The 18,744-nt window shown below is 53.2% G+C and overlaps 1 protein-coding gene and 3 long non-coding RNA genes across 5 annotated transcripts; all 4 read right to left on the bottom strand.

Annotated features, from left to right (window-relative positions):
* Positions 1 to 414: 414 nt before the first annotated feature.
* On the bottom strand, positions 415 to 668 carry LOC135406436 (uncharacterized). The gene is made up of 2 exons (XR_010426249.1): positions 637 to 668; positions 415 to 518 (listed from the first exon to the last, which is right to left on the bottom strand). It is a non-coding gene; the product is annotated as an uncharacterized LOC135406436 (long non-coding RNA).
* A 1,031-nt stretch (positions 669 to 1,699) lies between these two features.
* On the bottom strand, positions 1,700 to 3,911 carry LOC135406486 (uncharacterized). Its single transcript, XR_010426287.1, has 3 exons — positions 3,836 to 3,911; positions 2,935 to 3,159; positions 1,700 to 2,470 (listed from the first exon to the last, which is right to left on the bottom strand). It is a non-coding gene; the product is annotated as an uncharacterized LOC135406486 (long non-coding RNA).
* A 1,094-nt stretch (positions 3,912 to 5,005) lies between these two features.
* On the bottom strand, positions 5,006 to 9,388 carry LOC135405864 (uncharacterized). Of its 2 annotated transcripts, XR_010426051.1 has the most exons (4): positions 9,305 to 9,388; positions 8,555 to 8,836; positions 6,255 to 6,387; positions 5,006 to 5,050 (listed from the first exon to the last, which is right to left on the bottom strand). It is a non-coding gene; the product is annotated as an uncharacterized LOC135405864 (long non-coding RNA). The 2 variants fall into 2 exon arrangements; XR_010426050.1 differs by lacking the exons at positions 8,555 to 8,836; positions 9,305 to 9,388 and adding an exon at positions 8,061 to 8,198.
* A 161-nt stretch (positions 9,389 to 9,549) lies between these two features.
* LOC135405844 (ankyrin repeat domain-containing protein 7-like) lies at positions 9,550 to 11,910 on the bottom strand. The gene is made up of 6 exons (XM_064640431.1): positions 11,901 to 11,910; positions 11,372 to 11,486; positions 10,953 to 11,126; positions 10,758 to 10,864; positions 9,962 to 10,052; positions 9,550 to 9,705 (listed from the first exon to the last, which is right to left on the bottom strand). The coding sequence occupies exons 1-6, from the start codon at positions 11,903 to 11,905 to the stop codon at positions 9,565 to 9,567; spliced, it is 633 nt and encodes a 210-aa protein (XP_064496501.1). The 5' UTR covers positions 11,906 to 11,910; the 3' UTR covers positions 9,550 to 9,564.
* Positions 11,911 to 18,744: the final 6,834 nt, after the last annotated feature.

The following is an 18,744-nucleotide window of genomic DNA, read 5'->3' as shown; positions in this document are numbered from 1 at the left end:
AGGAGAGGGGAAAGGAATTCAAGTGTAGGGACATGGGGACTGCAAGGGAGAGGCTTGGTGGGGACAGGAGGAGGAGGATGGAGGAGGACAAAAACGAGGGCACTGGGAGATGGTTGGGAGTGGAGAGGGAGTCAAGGAATGGACTTGGGAGGTACCAGGGCAGTGGCCTGGGTGAAAGGCAAAGGTCTGAGGGGAAAGATGGAAAGAAAAGCTTTGGGAATGATCAATGGGAGGATGTTTGGGGACCCTGGGTAGGACACAGAGCAGATCCTGGGGAGGAGATGCCTGAGGGGACCAAAAAGGATGGGATGGGAGGCCCAAGGCGTGGGATTTGGGAGCACCATTAAAAGAAAGAGGTGGGGGCCCTCCCAGCAATTGACAGTGGACCTCCCTTGTCAGGGATTGTTGAATGGCTTCCTGCTGTTGCATCTTTCATTTCTTATCAAAAATCACCCAAATAGTTTTCAAACAGTGCCTGCCAATGGAGCTTGAAGGCACTCGTTCCATCAAAGCCATACCTGTAATTCAGAGGCATAAATAGAGAATGTAGATTTGTCTCTTAAGGTGCTCTCTCATTTCTACTAGATGTCAATTAGCATCATGTAAAACATGATCATTAAAATTGAAAACTCTTACCCTTCTATTTCCCTTTGAAAAATAATTCTGCTCTTAAAACTCTCACTTCTGTTTGATTCATTAAAATCCAAATGAATGTGTGTACTAGTGGACACAGACAGGGCTCCCTCACAGAGAAGCCCATGAAGTATGGGCTGGATGAGCAGACAGCAGGCTGGTTGAAATCTGCTGGCCGGGGTGGTGATCAGGAGTGCAACATCCAGCTGGAGGCCAGTGATCAGCAATTCCTGGTGAACATCTTCATTGATGATCTGGATGATGGGATATAGTGCTCAAGTTTATTGGAGCTGATGAGTTTACATTCCGACTGCAAGGAACATGTTTTCACATCTGAAGCAGGGGATGGGAAATCAGAGACTCACTGTGAACACCAAATGATTTCCAGAGCCTTTCCAGAGCATTTCATTCCAATCTGGGAATTTTGGATTAAAAAATCACGGTGCTCCTCCATTACTCTGGAAAGGGACCCTGGTCTGTTGTGAGTGAGGACATTGCTGAATCTGAAAGCTGGAGAAGACAACAAGAAATGTGTGACCCTCCAGAGGATGAAAGCCCTGGATGAAGTTGTCAAGAAGTTCAGACCCAATGCCTTTCGAGTTTTACGGTTGTGTCTTAACATTTCTTGTAGTTTTTCCCTTGTTTGTCCCCTGAAATTGTTTGATGAAAACTCCCCTTGATGTCTGTATCCTTAGACCCCGCTCCCCGATTGGCCAAAGTTTGCTGCATTGAAGTATTTCCCTTTTGGCCACCCTTTCCCTAAAATGGATAAACCCTACCCCTTTTTCCCTTATCTAGTTACACTTTGCATGCTGGGGTACCATCTGGGGTGCCAAGAAGAGCTGTGCTTTGGTACCAATTACCTCTGCAGCTGCTCGTGTGCCTTCATAGGCTGCTAAGATTTCCTTCTCCTCAGGGGTGGAATTGGCCTCAGAACCTCTGTAGCTTCGGCTCCAGAAACCCAGTGGTCGCCCTCACGTCTCACCAGGCACCTTTGGCCAGAGGCTCCAGGAGGGACCTTTATCTGCAGCTGCAGAGTAGAGCACATTCTTTACCTCTGGTCCTGTCCTGACTGCTCCAACAGCCACGGCATGTGCAATCTCTTGCTTGATCTGCCTGAAAGCTTGTTGTTGTTCAGGACCCCACTGGAAATTGTTCTTTTCACAGGTCACAAAGTAAAGAGGGCTCACCATCTGGCTGTACTCTGGGATGTGCATCCTCCAGAAGCCAATGGCTCCCAGAAAAGCTTGGGTTTCTTTCTTGTTTGTGGGTGGAGCCATTGCTACAATCTTGTTGAGGACGTCTGTTGGTATCTGGTGTCGTCCATTTGCCATTTCACCCCTAGGAACTGGATCTCTTGGGCAGGTCCCTTGACCTTACTCTTCTTGATGGCAAAACAGGCCTCGAGGAGAATCTGGATGATCTTCTGTCCTTTCTCGAAAACTTCTTCTGCTGTGTCCCCCACACAATGATGTCATGGATGTACTGGATGGATGGATGGGGGTCACAGCATCTCGGTTCCTCTGATACTGTTGCCTGTGTACAGTTGTCGTGGCCGTTGGCACTTCTTGTCCCCAAAGCTCCAGCGATTCCTTTCGTACAACAAGGGGACCAATGCAGCACCACCTCTCCAATTTTAAGTAGCATTTTCGCTGCCTTCACCACTAGGATCATTGTCGTTGAACAATGTAGGGATGGGTTAGAGCTGATCTTGGAGTCTTTGCTACCAAACCTTGAAGGCCACCATTAAGGAAACTGGCTACTAGGCCGTGGATGTCGAAATTAAGGAAAGGAAGCAATTTGTTCCATCCATCTGAACGGTCCCTTACAGGATGTCCTGGGACAGGCACAAAACCAGCAAGAATCAGGAATAAAATTAGTAAAAAGGCCATTGTTATTATTTTTCTTTCTCCTTGTTCCTAAACAAAGCTATGTTTAGATAAACAAAATCCTCCTTGGCAGCTCTCCCAGGAGTGTCCCAAAACAATGGTGGATGTTGACAAACAAACCTGCTCTTGGCAGCTTTCCCAGACAACGTTCCCACAACAAAACCAAAGGAACCAAAACAATCCCACTTCTGACACCAAAACAATCTGTAGCTGGTTGGAGTTGGCTTCCTGCCAAACCCCACAGACTACAGAAGATTACTACGTGTAAATTTAGGGTAGAACTTAGGTGGGAGGTTCCTGTGCCACAGAGCTCTTTCCCACAGTTTCTCTTGGAAAAGAATGGAGTTCCACAGCTCATTGCTTCCATTTCAATCTTTTTGGCCTTTGACCACTCTGGAAAATCTGTACCAACCTGATGAGCAGAAGTCTTGGGCTTTACCACAGGTGTCTGGGTGGTGTTCTGAGAGCCAGACTTCTGCTCAGTCCCAAACTGATGCCAACATGTCCCAGGCCAGGTGAATCCAGAAGTGGACTTGCAGCCAGAACTCCGCTGACAGCGCTGCTTGGGACCACAGATCTGCTTCTGTGGCGCTCCAAAAAGAGCTTGGTGTTGGCCACTGCAAGTCTCTCAGTAGCTCTGAAACATTCACAAGCACACACAGAGTCATCTCTGGCAGGAAGGCTTTTGCAAAGTTCCCCTCCACAGCCTTGGCTACTACTCGACTTCTAAAAGCCAAGGGCATGACGAGCGTCCAAAACAAGCACATCCTTTGATCTGAGCTTGTTCACAGGGCCTGTTTCTAAGAAATCACACCAAGTGCAAGGAGCAGCCAGTGTCACCTCCAGAAGAACTCTGGCCTACCCTGGCCTTCTCAAGGAAAGCTCAACCCTCAGACCCGCTGCCAAAACAGAAGCCAAGAAAGAGTCGCCTTATTTTGGATTCACAGAATCCAACTCTCTTCTCCCACAGGCCTCTCCTTATTCAAACAGGAAAGGGCACAAGATTCATCTTCTCTGTCACCCACGGCATGAGGAGAGGAGAGACTGGCAAAAAGACTGCCTGCTAAAACAACCTCAACTTGAAAAGACACCAATAATGCCACAGTGGTGCTGCTGTGGGGTTACTGCTGGAACTCTAAAGAGAAAGGAAGACAGGTCTGAGGAAGGGAAGGCTCTGAAGGAACTTTCCCCACAAAGATGCCACGTTCTGCTTTCACACCTGATGCTGGCCAGATGCAGAAAAGGGATTTCCAAGGAAAATGCAGGAGGAAAAAGGAGTCTGTTCTTACCAGTCCAAAAAAGCAGGGACTTACCTTTCCAGTTTCTTGGCGAGGCTTTTTCTGGTTTTGGCTTCCACCAGATACAGCTCTTTGTACTTGTCCACTTCTGCCTGGGTGGATTCTTTCTGAAAAGGTCTTTCTGCTTGGTTGCTTTTTGTCCTTCCCAGTGCACGTTCCAGATCTCTAATTCTGTCTTCTAATTGTTTTTTCAGTGAGTCCACATGACTGGTTCTGATTTCTTCTAAGGTGTCCTGGTGGGCTGCCTGTGCCTGAAGGAGACAGTGCACCTTCAACCACCACAAGAAAAAGAGAGCTCTGCCCAGCACAAAATTGCACACACCCAGTTCCAAGGGCCCAGCCTTACTCAGAGAGGCGGCTCTGCCTCCTCACTCCCAGCAGCAATCAAGGCAGAACCCAGGAGCTGCCAGGGCAAACAATTCTTTGCATTGGGAAAGAAGCCCAAATGAGCACTCTGCTTCAAAGCTACTAATGAAGAGACACTGGGTCTGTAGGACAGGGCATGTCCAAAAGGATTCTTCAAAGACAAGAAGAGCTTCCACATCCACCTCCACCCCCTCACCCACACCACTGGAATTTCAGTGACTCCTTTTCTGAGCACTTTCACCCCCTACAAGGACAAAGCAGCACCTGTAGGTCGGGTCATGACAGCTGCAAGTTGCCAAACCCATTCAAGGATGAGCAGTGAGAAGCAGAGCAGCGCACAGAGATCCCCCCAAGCACTGCAAAGTGGGAATCTGCCTTGGGCAGCCTTTGGATTCAGGGACCTGCCGCCACATTCCACACCCATGACAGCACTCCTGCCCAACCAGATTGCCTTCTGCCACTGCCTTCAGCAAAGACAGAAGCTAACCCACAGAATATAGGAGCAAAAGAAAAAGACCAAACACCATGGCCACAAGAGAAGTTTACGTAGCACCTGTGGACACTGGGGAGAAATTCACTTACTTGCAAAAACTCATTGACTTCCTGGAGTTTTTGTCTTATTTCCTGGTCTGCTTGTTCTTCCACCTCTCTTTTGCACTGTTCGAGTTGGCAGCGATCCACCACGTTGGTCTCCAAATGATGGTGGAGTTTTGCCAGCTCTTCTTGCAGCTGGCATTTGTCCATGGCCAGGTTCTCACACTCCCCACGCAGGGCAGACAGCTCTTCTTGCAAAGCCTGATTTTTGGCTTCCAGCTGCGTGCACTGTTCATGCTCCCTGTCCAACTGCTGGGAAAGTTCAGCAACCTGCAGACAGAAAATAAAAAAAAGGAACTCAGCGTGGTTTAAAGGCAGTGAATTCTGGGAAAACCCCAAAAGGGGGTGCCCAGGGAGACTTTATTCATCATCTGCTGGCTCAGGACTAGACACAAACTGCAACCAGGCTTTTCTTTTCCAGCAAGAACAGCTTTCCCATCATTTGCCATAGGATTCCTCAGCTTCCCATCCTTTTGGAGTTCCTCATGCAAAAATGCTCCAAGCTTCTGGACTCCAAAGGAATGACTGCAAAGGCAGGAAGCCATTCTACAGGGATGCCTTCAAACCCAAGCGTGGCTCTGACAGACGCCGCTTTAGCAACGGATCCGAGTGACGAGCGGAGAAGGGATCAGAGGTTCTGTGCCACTGCTGCACAGGCACAGCAGCCTCAAAAGCACTGCTGGGAACAGTCCTTCTGGCTCCCCGCCACAGGATGGGCTGAAACAGCTCCCTGTGAGCAAGAAGGGACAGATTTTCCCCTGGGAGGCCCCTGTCCTCCTTGGGCCCTGGGCAGCAACAACACTGTGCAGAAAAGCCAAACCTCAAGTGCCTCCTGCTCAGCTCGTGCCTGAGACAGGGCTCAGGGGCTGATGGTGCCCTGCCAGTGACAGCGCTGTTCCTCCCCTCTCTGCCAGGGCAGCAATTCATCTGGCACACCCAGAGGACGCTGTCACAGCCTCCCTCCAGCTGCAGCCAGGCCTGAGCTGGGCCCCACTGCTCTCAGCCCATGCACGTGATGTCCTTCCAGGACGGCAGACCTGCCCATCCCTCAGGCCCAGCCGGGGGATCTGCACTCTTGGCTGACCCCGCTCACTCTCAGGGGACCTGTTCTGCTCTTCTTGCTCAGGGCCTGTGGGACGGCTCCCTGGCCCCTCAGCTCACGCACCCTGCCAGGCTGGCTGCCACTCCTGGCTTGCCCCTCCTCTGCAGGACAGCCTGGCCTCCATCAGCCCTTACACCTACTGCTTTGCCCTCAACATTTGCATCTTTCCCCAGAAGGAGAACTACCTCTGGATTAGTTCGAGTCATCTCCCACTGGAACAGCAGGAGGAGCATTAAGAAAAGCCCATCACATCCAAAATGCAGCCAAGGGAAAAAAAATCATCAACATGACAAGAAATAGAGGGAAAGCATCCCCCAGCTTTCCAAAGAAGGAACACCACAACCAAAGAGCCCCACCCAGAGCACAGCTCACCTCTCTTTGGAATCTATCAACTTCCTTGACCTTTTCAGAATATCTCTTCTTCATTTCTTCCAGCTGGGACTGACTTCCTTTCTCTTCATTAACCCGGAGTTTCCTCCTCTCTATCCTCAGAAGCTTTTCCAGCCTGCACAGCAAATTAGTGAAGAAACCCATGAAACACAGGAAGAACCAGCCTTTCCCCCACAGTCTCACAGAAACAGCACAGACAGCATCCAAGCCTAGAATGGCTTGGCTTGGCAGGGACCTTAAAGATCATCCAGTTCCAAGCCTCCTGCTCTGGGCAGGGACACCTTCCACCAGACCAGCTTGTTCACAACCCCATCCAACCTGGCCTTGAACACTTCCAGCCATGGGGCATCCACAGCTTCTCTGGGCAACCTGTTGCAGTTCCTCACCAGCCTCACAGCAACCAATTTCTTCCCAGGATCAAATCTAAACCTACTCTCCTTCCATTTGAAGCCATTCCCCCTTGTCCTCTCACTACCTGCTCTTTTAAATGCACTCTCTTCATCCTTCTTGTGGGCTCCCTTTACACCCCAAAAGGCCACAATTAGGTCACCCCAAAGCCTTCTCTTTTCCAGGCTGAAGGGTTGCAATTGTCCCAGCCTTTTCTCCTAGCAGAGGTGCTCCATCTTTCCAAGCACCTTGGTGGCCTCCTCTGGGCTCAGTCCAACAGCTGGAGGTCCTTGCTGTGCTGAGGAGCCCAGAGCTGGATGCAGCACTCCAGCTGGGCTCTCCCAAGGGCAGAGCAGAGAGGCAGAATGCCCTCCCTCCACCCGCTGGCCACGCTGCCTTGGACGCAGCCCAGGACACAATTGGCTCTCTGGGCTGCGAGCGCACATCGCCGGCTCATGTCCGGCCTCTCCTCCAGCCCAAGGGCTTCTCGGCAGGGCTGCTCTGCCCCTCTTCATCCCCCAGCCTGCACTGATACAGGGGCTGCCCTGAGCCACGGCCAGCAGCTTGCACTGGTTCTTGGTAAACCATCAGCAGATTGCCATGGGCCCACTTCTCCAGCTTGTCCAGGGCCCTCTGGATGGCATCAGCTGTGTCAAACACACCCCTCAGCTTGGTGTCCGCTGCAAATTTGCTAAGGGCGCACTCCAGCCCTTCCTCTGGATCATTAGTGAAGACATTAAAGAACACTGGGCCCAATCCAGACCCCTGAGGGACACCACTCGGCACTGATGGCCCTCAGCACTCTGAGCCATTGATCACCACCTCTGCATGGCACTGTTCACCCAATTTCTTATCCATCTAACAGTCCACACATCGAATCCTTCTCTCTCCACTTTGGAGAGAAGGATGTTGTGGGGGACTGTGTCAAAGGCTTCCCAGAATGACAGGGAGATGACATGGGTAGCCCTTGTCCACTGAGGCAGTCATTCCATCTTAGAAGGCCACCAGGTCGGTCAAGCAGCACTTGCCCTTGGTGAAGCTGTGCTGGTGCTTCCAATCACCTCCCTGTCATCCATGTGCCTTGACAGAGCTTCTAGAAGGATCTTTTCCATCACCTCACCAGGCACAGAGGGCAGGCTGACAGGTTGGCAGTTCCCAGGGCCCTCCTTTCTACCCCATTCAAAGATGGGCACAGTGGGGTTCCCTTTTTCCCCTCACCTGGGACTTCCCCTGACTGCCACGACTTTTCAAATATCAAGGAGAGTGTCTTGGCAACTCCATCAGACCCTGGTGGCCAATGGAGGGCAATAATGCTGGCCAGATGTAGAAGATGGATTTCCAAGGAAAATGCAGGAAGAAAAAGGAGTCTCTCATTTCCACTCCAAACAAGCATGGACTTACCTTTCCAGTTTCTTGGCAAGGCATCTTCTGGTTTTCACTTCCTCCACATACAGCTCTTTGTACATTTCCATCCCTCCCTGTGTTGCTTCTTTACGAGAAGCACTCTCTTGTTGGGTGTTTTTGATCCTGTCCAATTCACTTTCCAGATCTCTAATCCTTTCTTCCAACTGGATTCTCATGGATTCACAATGACTGTCTTCAATTTGTCCTAGTGGGGCCTGGTGGGCTGCCTGTGCCTGAAGGAGACAGTGCACCTTCAACCACCACAAGAAAAAGAGAGCTCTGCCCAGCACAAAATTGCACACACCCACTTTCAAGGGCCCAGCCTTACTCAGAGAGGCGGCTCTGCCTCCTCACTCCCAGCAGCAATCAAGGCACAACCCAGGAGCTACCAGGGCAAACAATTCTTTGCAGTGGGAAAGAAGCCCAAATGAGCACTCTGCTTCAAAGCTCCTAATGAAGAGCCTGTGGACACTGGGGAGAAATTCACTTACTTGCAAAACGAGGCTGACCTCTTGTAGCTTTGGACTTCTTTCCTGGTCAGCTCCTTCTGCCACCTCTCCTGTACACTGTTCTCTTTGGCTGCCATCCAGCACCAAAGTCTCCAAATGGTGGTGGAGTTTTGTCATCTCTTCTTGCAGCTGACATTTGCTCTTCTCCAGTTGTTCACACTTCCCAAGCAGAGTGGACAGCTCTTCTTGCAAAGCCTGGTTTAGGGCCTCGAGCTGCATGCCTGTTCCAGGCTCCATGTCCAGCTGCTGGGAAAGCTCACCACCCTGTGCACAGAAAAAAAAAGAAAAGGAAACTCAGTGTGATCTAAAGGCAGTGAATTCTGAGAAAATCTCTCAAGGGGGTGGCCATGGCAACTGTATTTATCATCTACTGGAAACCAGCCTAGAAAACACTTGAAAGATTCCCCCACAGAAAGAAGAAACTTTACACCTAAAAACTTAAGAATTTGGGAGACACTTCTGGCAACAATACTTCTGGGTCCCTTGGAGCTCATGATGAAACTCCTAATTTAGAATCTAAGAATTCCTCCAGTGTCCAGCACACCAAATACCCTCAGGGCTTTTGTAGCAGCTGGGGAAAGGACCAGGCTGCTTTCTGAGCAGCCTCTGCTGAGGAGAAGGCAGAAACTGAGCTCCCCAGGCTCTCCAGGAAAACTTCATCTGGCAATTGCCCCACAGAAATAGGCAACTAGGCTCAAGAGTCACAGAAAGGCAAACTTAGCACCAGCTTACTGAGGCAGAGGCTTGCAGGGCTCTCGGAAGGGCTTCAATGCTCTCGCTTGGCTGCTGGACAGTGCCTTCCAATCCGCTGTTCTCACTGGCAAAGCTTAAGAAGAAATACAGCTCTTATTACCAGAAAATCCAATGCCAGACAAACTGTGCTAAGGAACAGAAGCCACAGCAGAAGTGTCCTTCAAAATCCCACTGACTCTCCCCCTGTTTCCACCCAATCCCCCAAAGCCACAGACCCCTCGCTTCACTGGGTTACTCTCTTACTGTTGCGCGTCTTCTTCCAGGAGGTCCTGCAGTTTCTGGGAAGAAGTTAATGCCTCTCTTTTCTTGGCATCCAAGGCAGTCTTCAAGTCAGGAACACAATGCTCAGACTGAAGATGCTTTCCTTCCTCCTCCTGCAGCTGTAAAACCACGGGAAGAATCCACAGTTGTCAGGGGAGCTTTTCCAGAGAGGAGCCAGCTGCTGCTGAAGAACTCAGGTGCTGCATGTCTGTGTGCATCCCCTCTGCCCAAAGAACTGCAATCCATTCAAGTCCCTTCAAAGCTTCACTTCTACTCCCCAATGAACACAATGAACACTGGTTTGTCCGTTTTCAGGATGGAGAGGAAGCAACAGGCACCCCCAGGTTTCTCCCTGTGGGGACAGGCTTTCCATACCTCCGCGTCAGCCCTGTCCAGCTCCTCCTGCAAGCGCAGATTATCTTCCTCCAGGTGAGCCTCATGGCTTCCAGGAACCACAAGAGCAGTCCTAAAGCATGCAAAATTTCATCGGAAACATGTCTGATCCTGCATCAGTTTTCCCCTGCTTGCTCCCAAAACAGCTCTTCCCCCCTTTCCTACAAGCTCCATGAAAGCAAAGCCAAGTCCATGGAAGCACTGGAGAATTTCTCTTTCAAGGGGCCTCCCTAAAGCAGCCTCAACTACCAGCTCAGGCCGTGCTGTTCAGGTCTCCTTGCACTGCTCTTCAAAGTTCCCCCCGATGTGGCTGCACAAACTCCCAGGGCAAGCCCTTCGACCCCCTGACCATCTCCATGGCAGGAAGTTTTCTCCTTCTGTGCTCGGAGCCCCTCGTGTCCCCTGGGACAGTGTTGCTTCTCTTTCCCCCAACGCTTCCCTTCAGAGCACTGAACGCCCCAACTCTGCCGTGCCTCAAACCCCCCTGGCCTGCAGAGCAGCCACGCTGCTGAGCTACTGGCAAGTTTCCCCGGGGCTCTGGCTCTGGGTGTGGGGAGGGCACCACAGACAAGGCTTTCTTGCAGACCTCAGCGGGCAAAGGACGAGAGCCCCTGAGGTACGAGAGCAGCCAAGGGCAGACCTGCATTTACCAGTCCCACGGGGAACTGCTTCCACGGGGCTGCTCCTTCTTTTTCCCAGCTCATTGCCACGCCCCTCGCCTGGGTCACACTTGCAGACTACCCAGAACACCCGGGGGCTGTTTTGACAAAGCCCTCACCTTTCCCCCTGGGCTTGAGCAGGCCTGTCAGCTGCTTTGTTCACAAGGCACTCCAGAATCTCCTCGTGCTGTTGCAAGGCTGCAAGTTTCAAGGGGGTAAATCCCCACTAAAAGGAGAAAGAATCCCCATTAGAAAGACACAGACAAGCTCTGCAGCTGTTGGAAAGAGCAGCTTTAGCCACGTGCCAAGGTTACCTGGTTCTGAGCATCACTGTTGGCATGATGCTCCAGTAACAGCCCTGCTACAGCTGTGTTTTTAGAGAGCACAGCCAGGTGAAGGGCAGTGTTGCCGTCAGCGTCTGCCAGATTGGGGTCGGCACCGTGTTCCAGCAGAACAGCAACACATTCTTCCTGCTCCTGCTGGACTGCCTGGCAACAACACACCAAAAGGGAAAGGCTTCCAACTTTTCCATCCCCCTCTGTCACAACGCCCTCAGCTCCTGAGTGCTGCCATAGAAGACCACCTTCAAAGATCAGCTAACAGAGGCTGTGCCCTGCCCATTGCAATAGGCGTGTTTCTATGGCCCTGCCCTGCAAGGAATCCTGCCAGACACCTCCCCTTTAACACCCCAGCACTGAGCCCCACCTCCAAGCTCAGAAGGCATTCCACACACCTTCATCAGGGCCGTTCTCTTGAAGCTGTCAGCGAGGTTGGGCTGGCTGTTCTTTCTTAGCAGATATCTGACGACATCTGCATGGCCATTGGCTGAAGCCAGATGCAGAGGTGTCCTAAAAATTAAACAGACACTCTTAACCCAGACAGACAAAGGACGAGCCCAAGCTGTGTCTCTACCCAGCACCCTGGGGACCCTGCCCGGACTCTGCTCCTCCTGCTGCTGCTGCTGCTGCTGCAACCCTGCCCTGATGAGCCAGAGGGCAGAAGAGAACAGGTGAGGGCTGAGCAGCTGCAGAACAGCCCTGCAGAGAGAGCACGGCCAAGGGGCAGGTGGGCAACACGCGTTTGCAGCAGCGCTGGAGCCCGGCCGGCAGCTCCGAGCAGTGAAAAGCTCAAGAGTTCCCTGTCCCAGCTGACAGGGCAAATGTCACTTTTCAAGCCTTGTCCCTAAGAGAGGGCTGCCGAGGACTACTGCAGCTTGGCTCAGGAGCAGCCAAGGTGTGCCATCAGCGTGGCCCAGAACTCACCGCATCTCCTGGTCTGGCCTGTCGACGCCGACTACCTTGACGTACCAGCGCCAGCGCCTCAGCCAGCCCAGGTCACCGCGGGCGGCCGCGCGGTGCAGCCTGCCCAGCCCCTGCTCCCGGAGCTGGGAGGCGCTGCTGGAGCTGGTGGCAGCCCAGGGCTGCCCACTGGGGCTGCTGGAGGGCGACTGCTGTCGCTCCTTGGTCAGAAGCCACGGCATGGCCCTGCTTGGAGCTCCCAGCAGCAGGAAGGGCAAGAAGGCCCCGGCAGGCTGCCGGGAGCCAAGTGGGGATGAGGAATGGGACGGGGCGAGGTTTAGGGGGAGGGTGACAAAGGGGACGAGAATAAGGACGGGCAGAGGGTATGAAGCACAAGGCAGACGAGGTCGCCCTGCGCAGTGGTCGTGGCCTGCAGCTGCCAAGACGGCGATGCAGGCGCGCAATGCTCCCCGAGCGGGATGTGCTGCTGCTCCCCGAGAGGCTACAGCAGCTCTGGGCGCCGGCTGCGGGCACCAACAAAGCCGTGCCCGACTGGCGCCTGTGGCGTCACAATGGCTGGTGGAAGGCTCAGCACGTCAGCGTGGGGTGTGACAGAGGCCACGGGGCAGGGTGGGGCCGGGCGGGACAGGGCAGGGCGGGGCAGGTGTGAGGGCGGCCCTGCTGGGCCTTGTGGGAAGGAGGCGGCCTGGGCCTTGTGAGGGCGGCCGGCGGGAGTGGGCACTGCCCCGCCTCAGGGCGCCCCGGGGCAGGGCCCGGGACGCTCCCACCGGGCCGCAGGCTGCGGTAGGCGCTGGAGCAGCTCCCGCATCACCCGCTCTGGCTTTTTGCTTCAGCCTGGAGCCGGGCTGCCTCTGGACACACTGCCATCAAATGAGGCTCAGGACGAAGTGGGGCCACCACAGCTCTCAAGAAATGCCCACCCAGCGCTCCAAGCCCGCCAGGCCAGAGTTCCAGGACAATTCCCCAACTCCTTTGTCTTGTCCCTCTTGAAGAGCAGACACCTCACCCCCCTTCCCCTCACAACTGCTCTCTCCTGCTGCTTTGCCAGATGCCAACAGTGAATTTCTGCTCTGCTGCTCCACCAGCCAACGGGCAGCACACAGCAGGGCAGGAAGAAACTTTCAAACACATCTTGTCCCACTTTGTCTCGATGACAACACCAACTGAAAGATCAGAGGTTCTGCACCAGCTTTCTCAGCAGAGGGACACTACAATGGACCACAAACAGGCTGAAGAAATTTCCCTTTTTCTTTATGGGCTATAAACTGATCTGCTTCCCACGGGATCAGGGATTTGCCTGTGTTTTAAGGCTACCAGGAGCTCACCCACTATCTTCTGCCCAGAACACAAAGAGGAGGGCTCGAAAGCACTGCAAGAGTCTGGCAACTGAGTAGCAGCAATAGCTCACCTGGAGGCCATGATCTTAACACCACTGTGCTTCAAGCCTTCCCGGAGGAAGGGCACACATTTGCCTGGCCTCTGGGACAGGCTGAAGATGCAGCTGTGAGCAGAGCTGAAGGGAGCAGAGGACAGCTCTGGCTCAGCCTTCAGGCCTGGCTTCTCTTTCAGCCTTGAAGATGTCTGCCGGACTCATTTGCACTCAGACCAAGGGCAGAGAGAGTTGGACAGGTCCCCACCTGTCCCAGAGGCAAGCAGAGGGAAGAAGAGGGGACAGCCTTGGGATGGGGGAATGGGAGAAGCAAAGCCAGCAGGGGGAACAGAAGAAAACGAGGACACATCCTGGAGTCTTGATGGCGACTGCCGTTGGTTCTGGCGGAGGAGCCCCTCTATGCTGTGTGTGCTTTGGCACAGGCTGCACTGTGGGTATGGCCCTGCTCTGCTGGTGGCCACTGCTCACCCTCTGCATAGAATCACGGAAAGACTAAGGTGCTCTAGTCCAAGGCCTGTTCTGGAACAGGGTTTCCTAGAGTCAGTTTCCTAGAGTCCAGTTTTCCTGGAAAAACCAGGAAAGACGTAGGCAAAGAAGACATTCAGTATTTCTGCTTTTTTCCTGTCCTGTGGAACAAGCTCCCCCATCTTGTTGAGAGATGGGCCCACATTTTCCCTGCTTTTCCTTTTGTCAGCTACAGACTTAAAGAAGTCCTTCCTGTTGTCTCTGACATCACTGGCCTGATTCAGTTCCATTTGGGCTTTGGCTTTACCAACTTCATCCCTGCATGCCCAGATAATATTTCTGTTTTCTTTCTTTGCGTCCACTCTCTGTAGAGATGGGGGGAAATACATTGGGGGATTTGTTCCCCAGTGTCACGGGTTTACTTGTTCTGAAAAACCAAACGGGAATTTTCTTTCCCCTGCTGCCTGTGGGGGAGGGATGTTGAATGGGGAGGACAGTTTTCTGCCTTGGGTGATTACCTACCCAAAGGAGCTGGCTGGCAGAACTACTTCCAGCCTGACAGCTCTCCCTGGGGCTGGGGGGCACTCGTGAGGAGTTTTTTTCTCCCCTCCTCTCCTTGGAAAGTGGCACTTCACTTTTTGCCTTAATGGAGGCAAGGGGTGTGTGTGTTGGAAAAAGCTCTGAGGCCGTTTTGCTCTCGACCTGGTCATCTGGCTGCTCTCCAGCCTCGGATTGCCTGCACGCTGCTCTGTCTCCAGCCCCAATCTGCTCAGATTCCATCGGAGAGTTTTGTGCTCACCAACGAAAAAAGGGGAGTCCTGACCACAGCCAGGCACAGACAGCGTGAGTTTAGTGGGAAAGAAACCGCCCTTCTTTCCCCTTTTCCCCTTCCCCTCCTCGTTGGGGGAAAATCTCCATTTTTGGCTTTTGCTGCGATCCGGGGCCCAACAGCGCCCCCTGCTGGCCAACACCGAGCACTGCAGGCCCTGCCCCTCCAGGGATCCAACAGCGCCCCCTGCTGGCCAACACCCAGCACTGCAGGCCCCGCCCCTCCAGGGATCCAACAGTGCCCCCTGCTGGCCAACACCCAGCACTGCAGGCCCCGCCCCTCCAGGGATCCAACAGTGCCCCCTGCTGGCCAACACCCAGCACTGCAGGCCCCGCCCCTCCAGGGATCCAACGGCTCCTGCCAACCGGGATTGGAATTGCGCCAGAGCACAGGGAAGTATCAAACTGTTTCCTTTGTTTGAAGGGGACTTTTTGGGCACAGGATTATTGTTTAGTTGGTTTTGTGTTCTTTTGCTGGTTTTGCCAAGACACATATATCCTTTAATAAAGGGCTGTTATTTCTTCCTTTTTTCCATACTTCCTCGATTGGAGCCTCTTAATTTTGGATTTACAATTGCTGAGAGAGAGGAGTTCGGTCTACTTCATAACTCATCCTCCTTAGCAAAACATTCCAGTCTCTTTACACTCAGACAGGAGGGTAGTGAAGTGGTTTCAACAGGCCCCTGGCATCTGGCCAGGGTCAAACCACGACACAAGGGGAACCAGGAGGATGTGGAGACCCCGTCACGGGAGAGTGGAAGGCTCAGACTAAGTCTTAAAAAGCAAAGCCTTGCCAGAGAGTCTGGAGGTGCAGAAAGGACTCCCTGGCTTTCTGAACTCCTTCCCAGGGAAGGGTTTGGGTGTGGTTGAATCCTCTCTTAGCCCTGGACTCTGTTCACAGTTTAAATTTAAAGGAATTAAAGAGCTCTTAAGCCACTTTGTCCCACAGGTTTTAATGATGGCAAAACAAGAATATTTATATAAAATGAATAATGTACCTTATACAAATGATCAGACAAAAACCCTTAATCAGAACTATTTACTGCACAACAGAAACACTAAAACAATATAAACACTAAAATTCTACTAGTAGAGTCTAATACAGCGTAAAGCAGTACAGGGCACTGGAACAAAGCATTTATTGAAGCAGTTCTATAAAAGCTGGAAAACAGAAATAATTATTGAGATCTGATGTAACTCACCCAGACCAATGCCTGTGGGGAGATCTTCCTCTCAGCCTCAAGGAGTGACCTTGGAGGGCGTCCCCAGCCAAGGGAGGAATCTCCACACACACCCCAGGGAGGGTTTTGTCAGAAAGAACCCGACTGCATGAGAGGGGACTGGACTTTTTATAGGATAAAGTGATTGAGTGCCAGGTCCACCTTTCCAGGCCAGCTTTCAGCTTATCTGTCAACCCAGACTTCAACCAGCAGGGTGTGTGTTCAACGCTGGACCAACCAGGATGGTTTGAGCAGAGTTAACACCAAGACAACAGCCTGGCTCCAGCAGTTGATCTTGCATGACAGCTTGATTATGAGCTTGATTGGACCTTGGGTCTGGCCAGGCTGGGACTATCCTGCCACAGTCCACCAGCCAGGGGTCTTCCCAAGGTGGGTCACTGGGAATGTGGGTCACCAAGCCTGTTCCCAAGGTGAGTCCTCCGACAGGTGATGGAGTTGGAGCAGCAGATGAAGCTCTTCCCGCAGTCGAGGCACTCGTAGGGCTTCCCTTACTGGTGGGTCCGTTGGTGTGTGGTCAAGGCAGAGCTGTGGGTGAAGCTCTTCCCACACTCCGCACACTTGTAGGGCCTCTCCCCGCTGTGGATGCGCCGGTGGGTGATGAGGGTGCACTTCTGTTTGAAGCCCTTCCCACAGTCGGTGCAGCGGAAGGGCCTCTCATCCGTGTGTGTCCGCTGGTGCCTGAGGAGATCTGAGCTACTCCGAGACCTCTTCCCGCACTCCCCACACTCGTAGGGCTTCTCCCCCGTGTGCGTGCGCTGGTGGGTGACGAGGTCAGAATTGTATGTGAAGCTTTTCTTGCATTCCCCACATTTGTAGGGCCGAGGCCCCCGTTCCCCAGTGTGGATCTGCTGGTGACAGATCAGGCGGGAGCTGACGCTGAAGCCCTTCCCGCATTCCAAGCACTTGTAGGGCCGTTCCCCGTGTGCACCCGGCAGTGGGTGAGGAGGTGGGAGCTATAGAGGAAGGTCTTCCCACATTCCTCACACTCGTAGGGCCGTTCCCCAGTGTGGACACGCTGGTGGGCGAGGAGCTTGGAGCTGCTGTTGAAGCTCTTCCCACATTCCAAGCACCTGAAGGGCTTCTCCCTGCTGGGAGGCTGCTCAGGGACCACCAGCTCGGAGCTCTGGCTCAAGCTCCGGCCACCTTCCCAGCACAGGTTGAGTCTTTCCTCCACAGAGCACCCTGGGCTGGCTTTGGAGCCCCTCCTCCTGAGGGATCTCCTGCCCTTTTCCTCCCCGCTGCCTTCCTGTGCCGGGGAGCCCTTCAAAACGGCCTCTCCCACCAGGGTCTGCCAGGGGGATTTCTCCTCCGTGCTCTCCGTCCTCAGCTCGGGGCCTGGGGCAGGAGGGAAGGACAGGGAGGGGATTTGCCTCTGGCCCAGAGGGAAGGGGGAGGAGAAGGAAGATGGAGAGGAAGGAGGGTAGAGAAGAAAAAAGGAGAGGAAGGAATATGAAGGGAAAGAACAAGAAGAAAAAGAAACACAGAGAGGAAGGAAGAAGAAGAAGAAAGGAAGAAGAAAGGAAGAAGAAAGGAAGAAGAAAGGAAGAAGAAAGGAAGAAGAAAGGAAGAAGAAAGGAAGAAGAAAGGAAGAAGAAAGGAAGAAGGAAAAAAGAAGGAAGGAAGAAGGAAGGAAGAAGGAAGGAAGAAGGAAGGAAGAAGGAAGGAAGAAGGAAGGAAGAAGGAAGGAAGAAGGAAGGAAGAAGGAAGGAAGAAGGAAGGAAGAAGGAAGGAAGAAGGAAGGAAGGAAGCAAGAAGAAGGCCCAGAACTGGACACAGTACTCGAGGTGTGGCCTCACCAGTGCCAAGTACAGGGAAGAACCACTGCCCTGGTCCTGCTGGCCATGCTGGTCCTGAGAGAAGGAAGGAGCAAGGAGACAAGGAATGATGAATAGGAAGGAGAAGACAGAACAAAGAAAAAGGAGAAAGGAGAGAAAGGAAGGAGAAGGAAGGAGAAAAAGGAAAAAACATGAGGAAGGAGAGGAAGGAACAAGGAGAAGGAAGAAGAAGGAAAAGGAACAAGGAGTGGAAGGAAGAAGCTCAGGGAGGGGATTTGCCTCCGGCCCAGAGGGAAGGCCAAGGACATCCCCCCAAATCCGGCCCTGGCAGGACGGCGGCGGCAGCGGGGTTGTCCAGCAGCCGGGGGCGATGCTGGGCTGAGAGATACAGGACAAGACAGGGCAAAGGGGCACTGACTTCCTCCTCACCTGCTTGGAGGGCCCGTGGCATCTTCCTCTTCCTCGCAGCCTCCTTCATCTGGCCAAGCTTTGGGAAGGAGAAATCCTGCTGTGGGGGGAAAAACAAGAGGTGAGCACATTGGGTTGGGGGTTCCTCCCGCCCAAGTCCATCTCTAGAAGTCACTGGGCACCCTGTGTCCATAAAAACCTCCTAAACATCAAGTTGCAAAAAAAAAAAACCCAGACCTTCAAGGTTCAGACCAAAAACACCCTTCCAGGAGTTCCCCCTCTCAAGTTCTCCACTTTGGGGTTCTGGGGGTCCCCCCTCTTTCAGCTGCTGGGGGTCCCACATGTATTGGGAGTCCCCCCTCTCCAGGGTCCCGCCCTCTCTGGGCTGCTGAGGGTCCCAAGAATCCCAGGGGTCTTCCCACTTTGGTATTCTGAGGAACCCCCTTCTCTGGGCTGCTGGGGGTCCTGCAGTTTCCCCCTCTCCACAGTCCCCCTGCTTAGGGATGAGGGGGGTTTTGGAGGCCCCAGGGTCCCTTCTCCCCTGACTCTGCTTTGGGGTGCTGGGGCTCTCAGGAGTCCCACCTCTCTGGGGTCTCGCCCTCTCCACGGTGCTGTGGGTCCCAGAAATCCCGGGGGTCCCCCTTTTCTGGGCTCCCCTTTCTCTGGGGTCTCCCTGGCTGGGCTCACGGGGGTCCCAGCACTCTCCCTTCTCCAGGCTCCCCACTTCAGTGTCCCAGAGC

This window comes from Pseudopipra pipra, chromosome W (assembly GCF_036250125.1).
Source record: "Pseudopipra pipra isolate bDixPip1 chromosome W, bDixPip1.hap1, whole genome shotgun sequence".
Lineage (NCBI taxonomy): Eukaryota > Metazoa > Chordata > Aves > Passeriformes > Pipridae > Pseudopipra > Pseudopipra pipra.
The sequence above is the reverse complement of the archived record's forward strand: the minus strand, read 5'-3'. Positions and strand labels throughout refer to the sequence as shown.

Excerpts from the sequence above, each read along its gene's own strand:
- LOC135405844 (XM_064640431.1), bottom strand. Across the intron at positions 10,053-10,757 it reads GCTCAAGCCCAGGGGGAAAG|GACTGCTCTTGTGGTTCCTG; the intron begins GTGAGGGCTTTG and ends TGCATGCTTTAG. Across the intron at positions 9,706-9,961 it reads TGGACAGGGCTGACGCGGAG|CTGCAGGAGGAGGAAGGAAA; the intron begins GTATGGAAAGCC and ends GTGGTTTTACAG.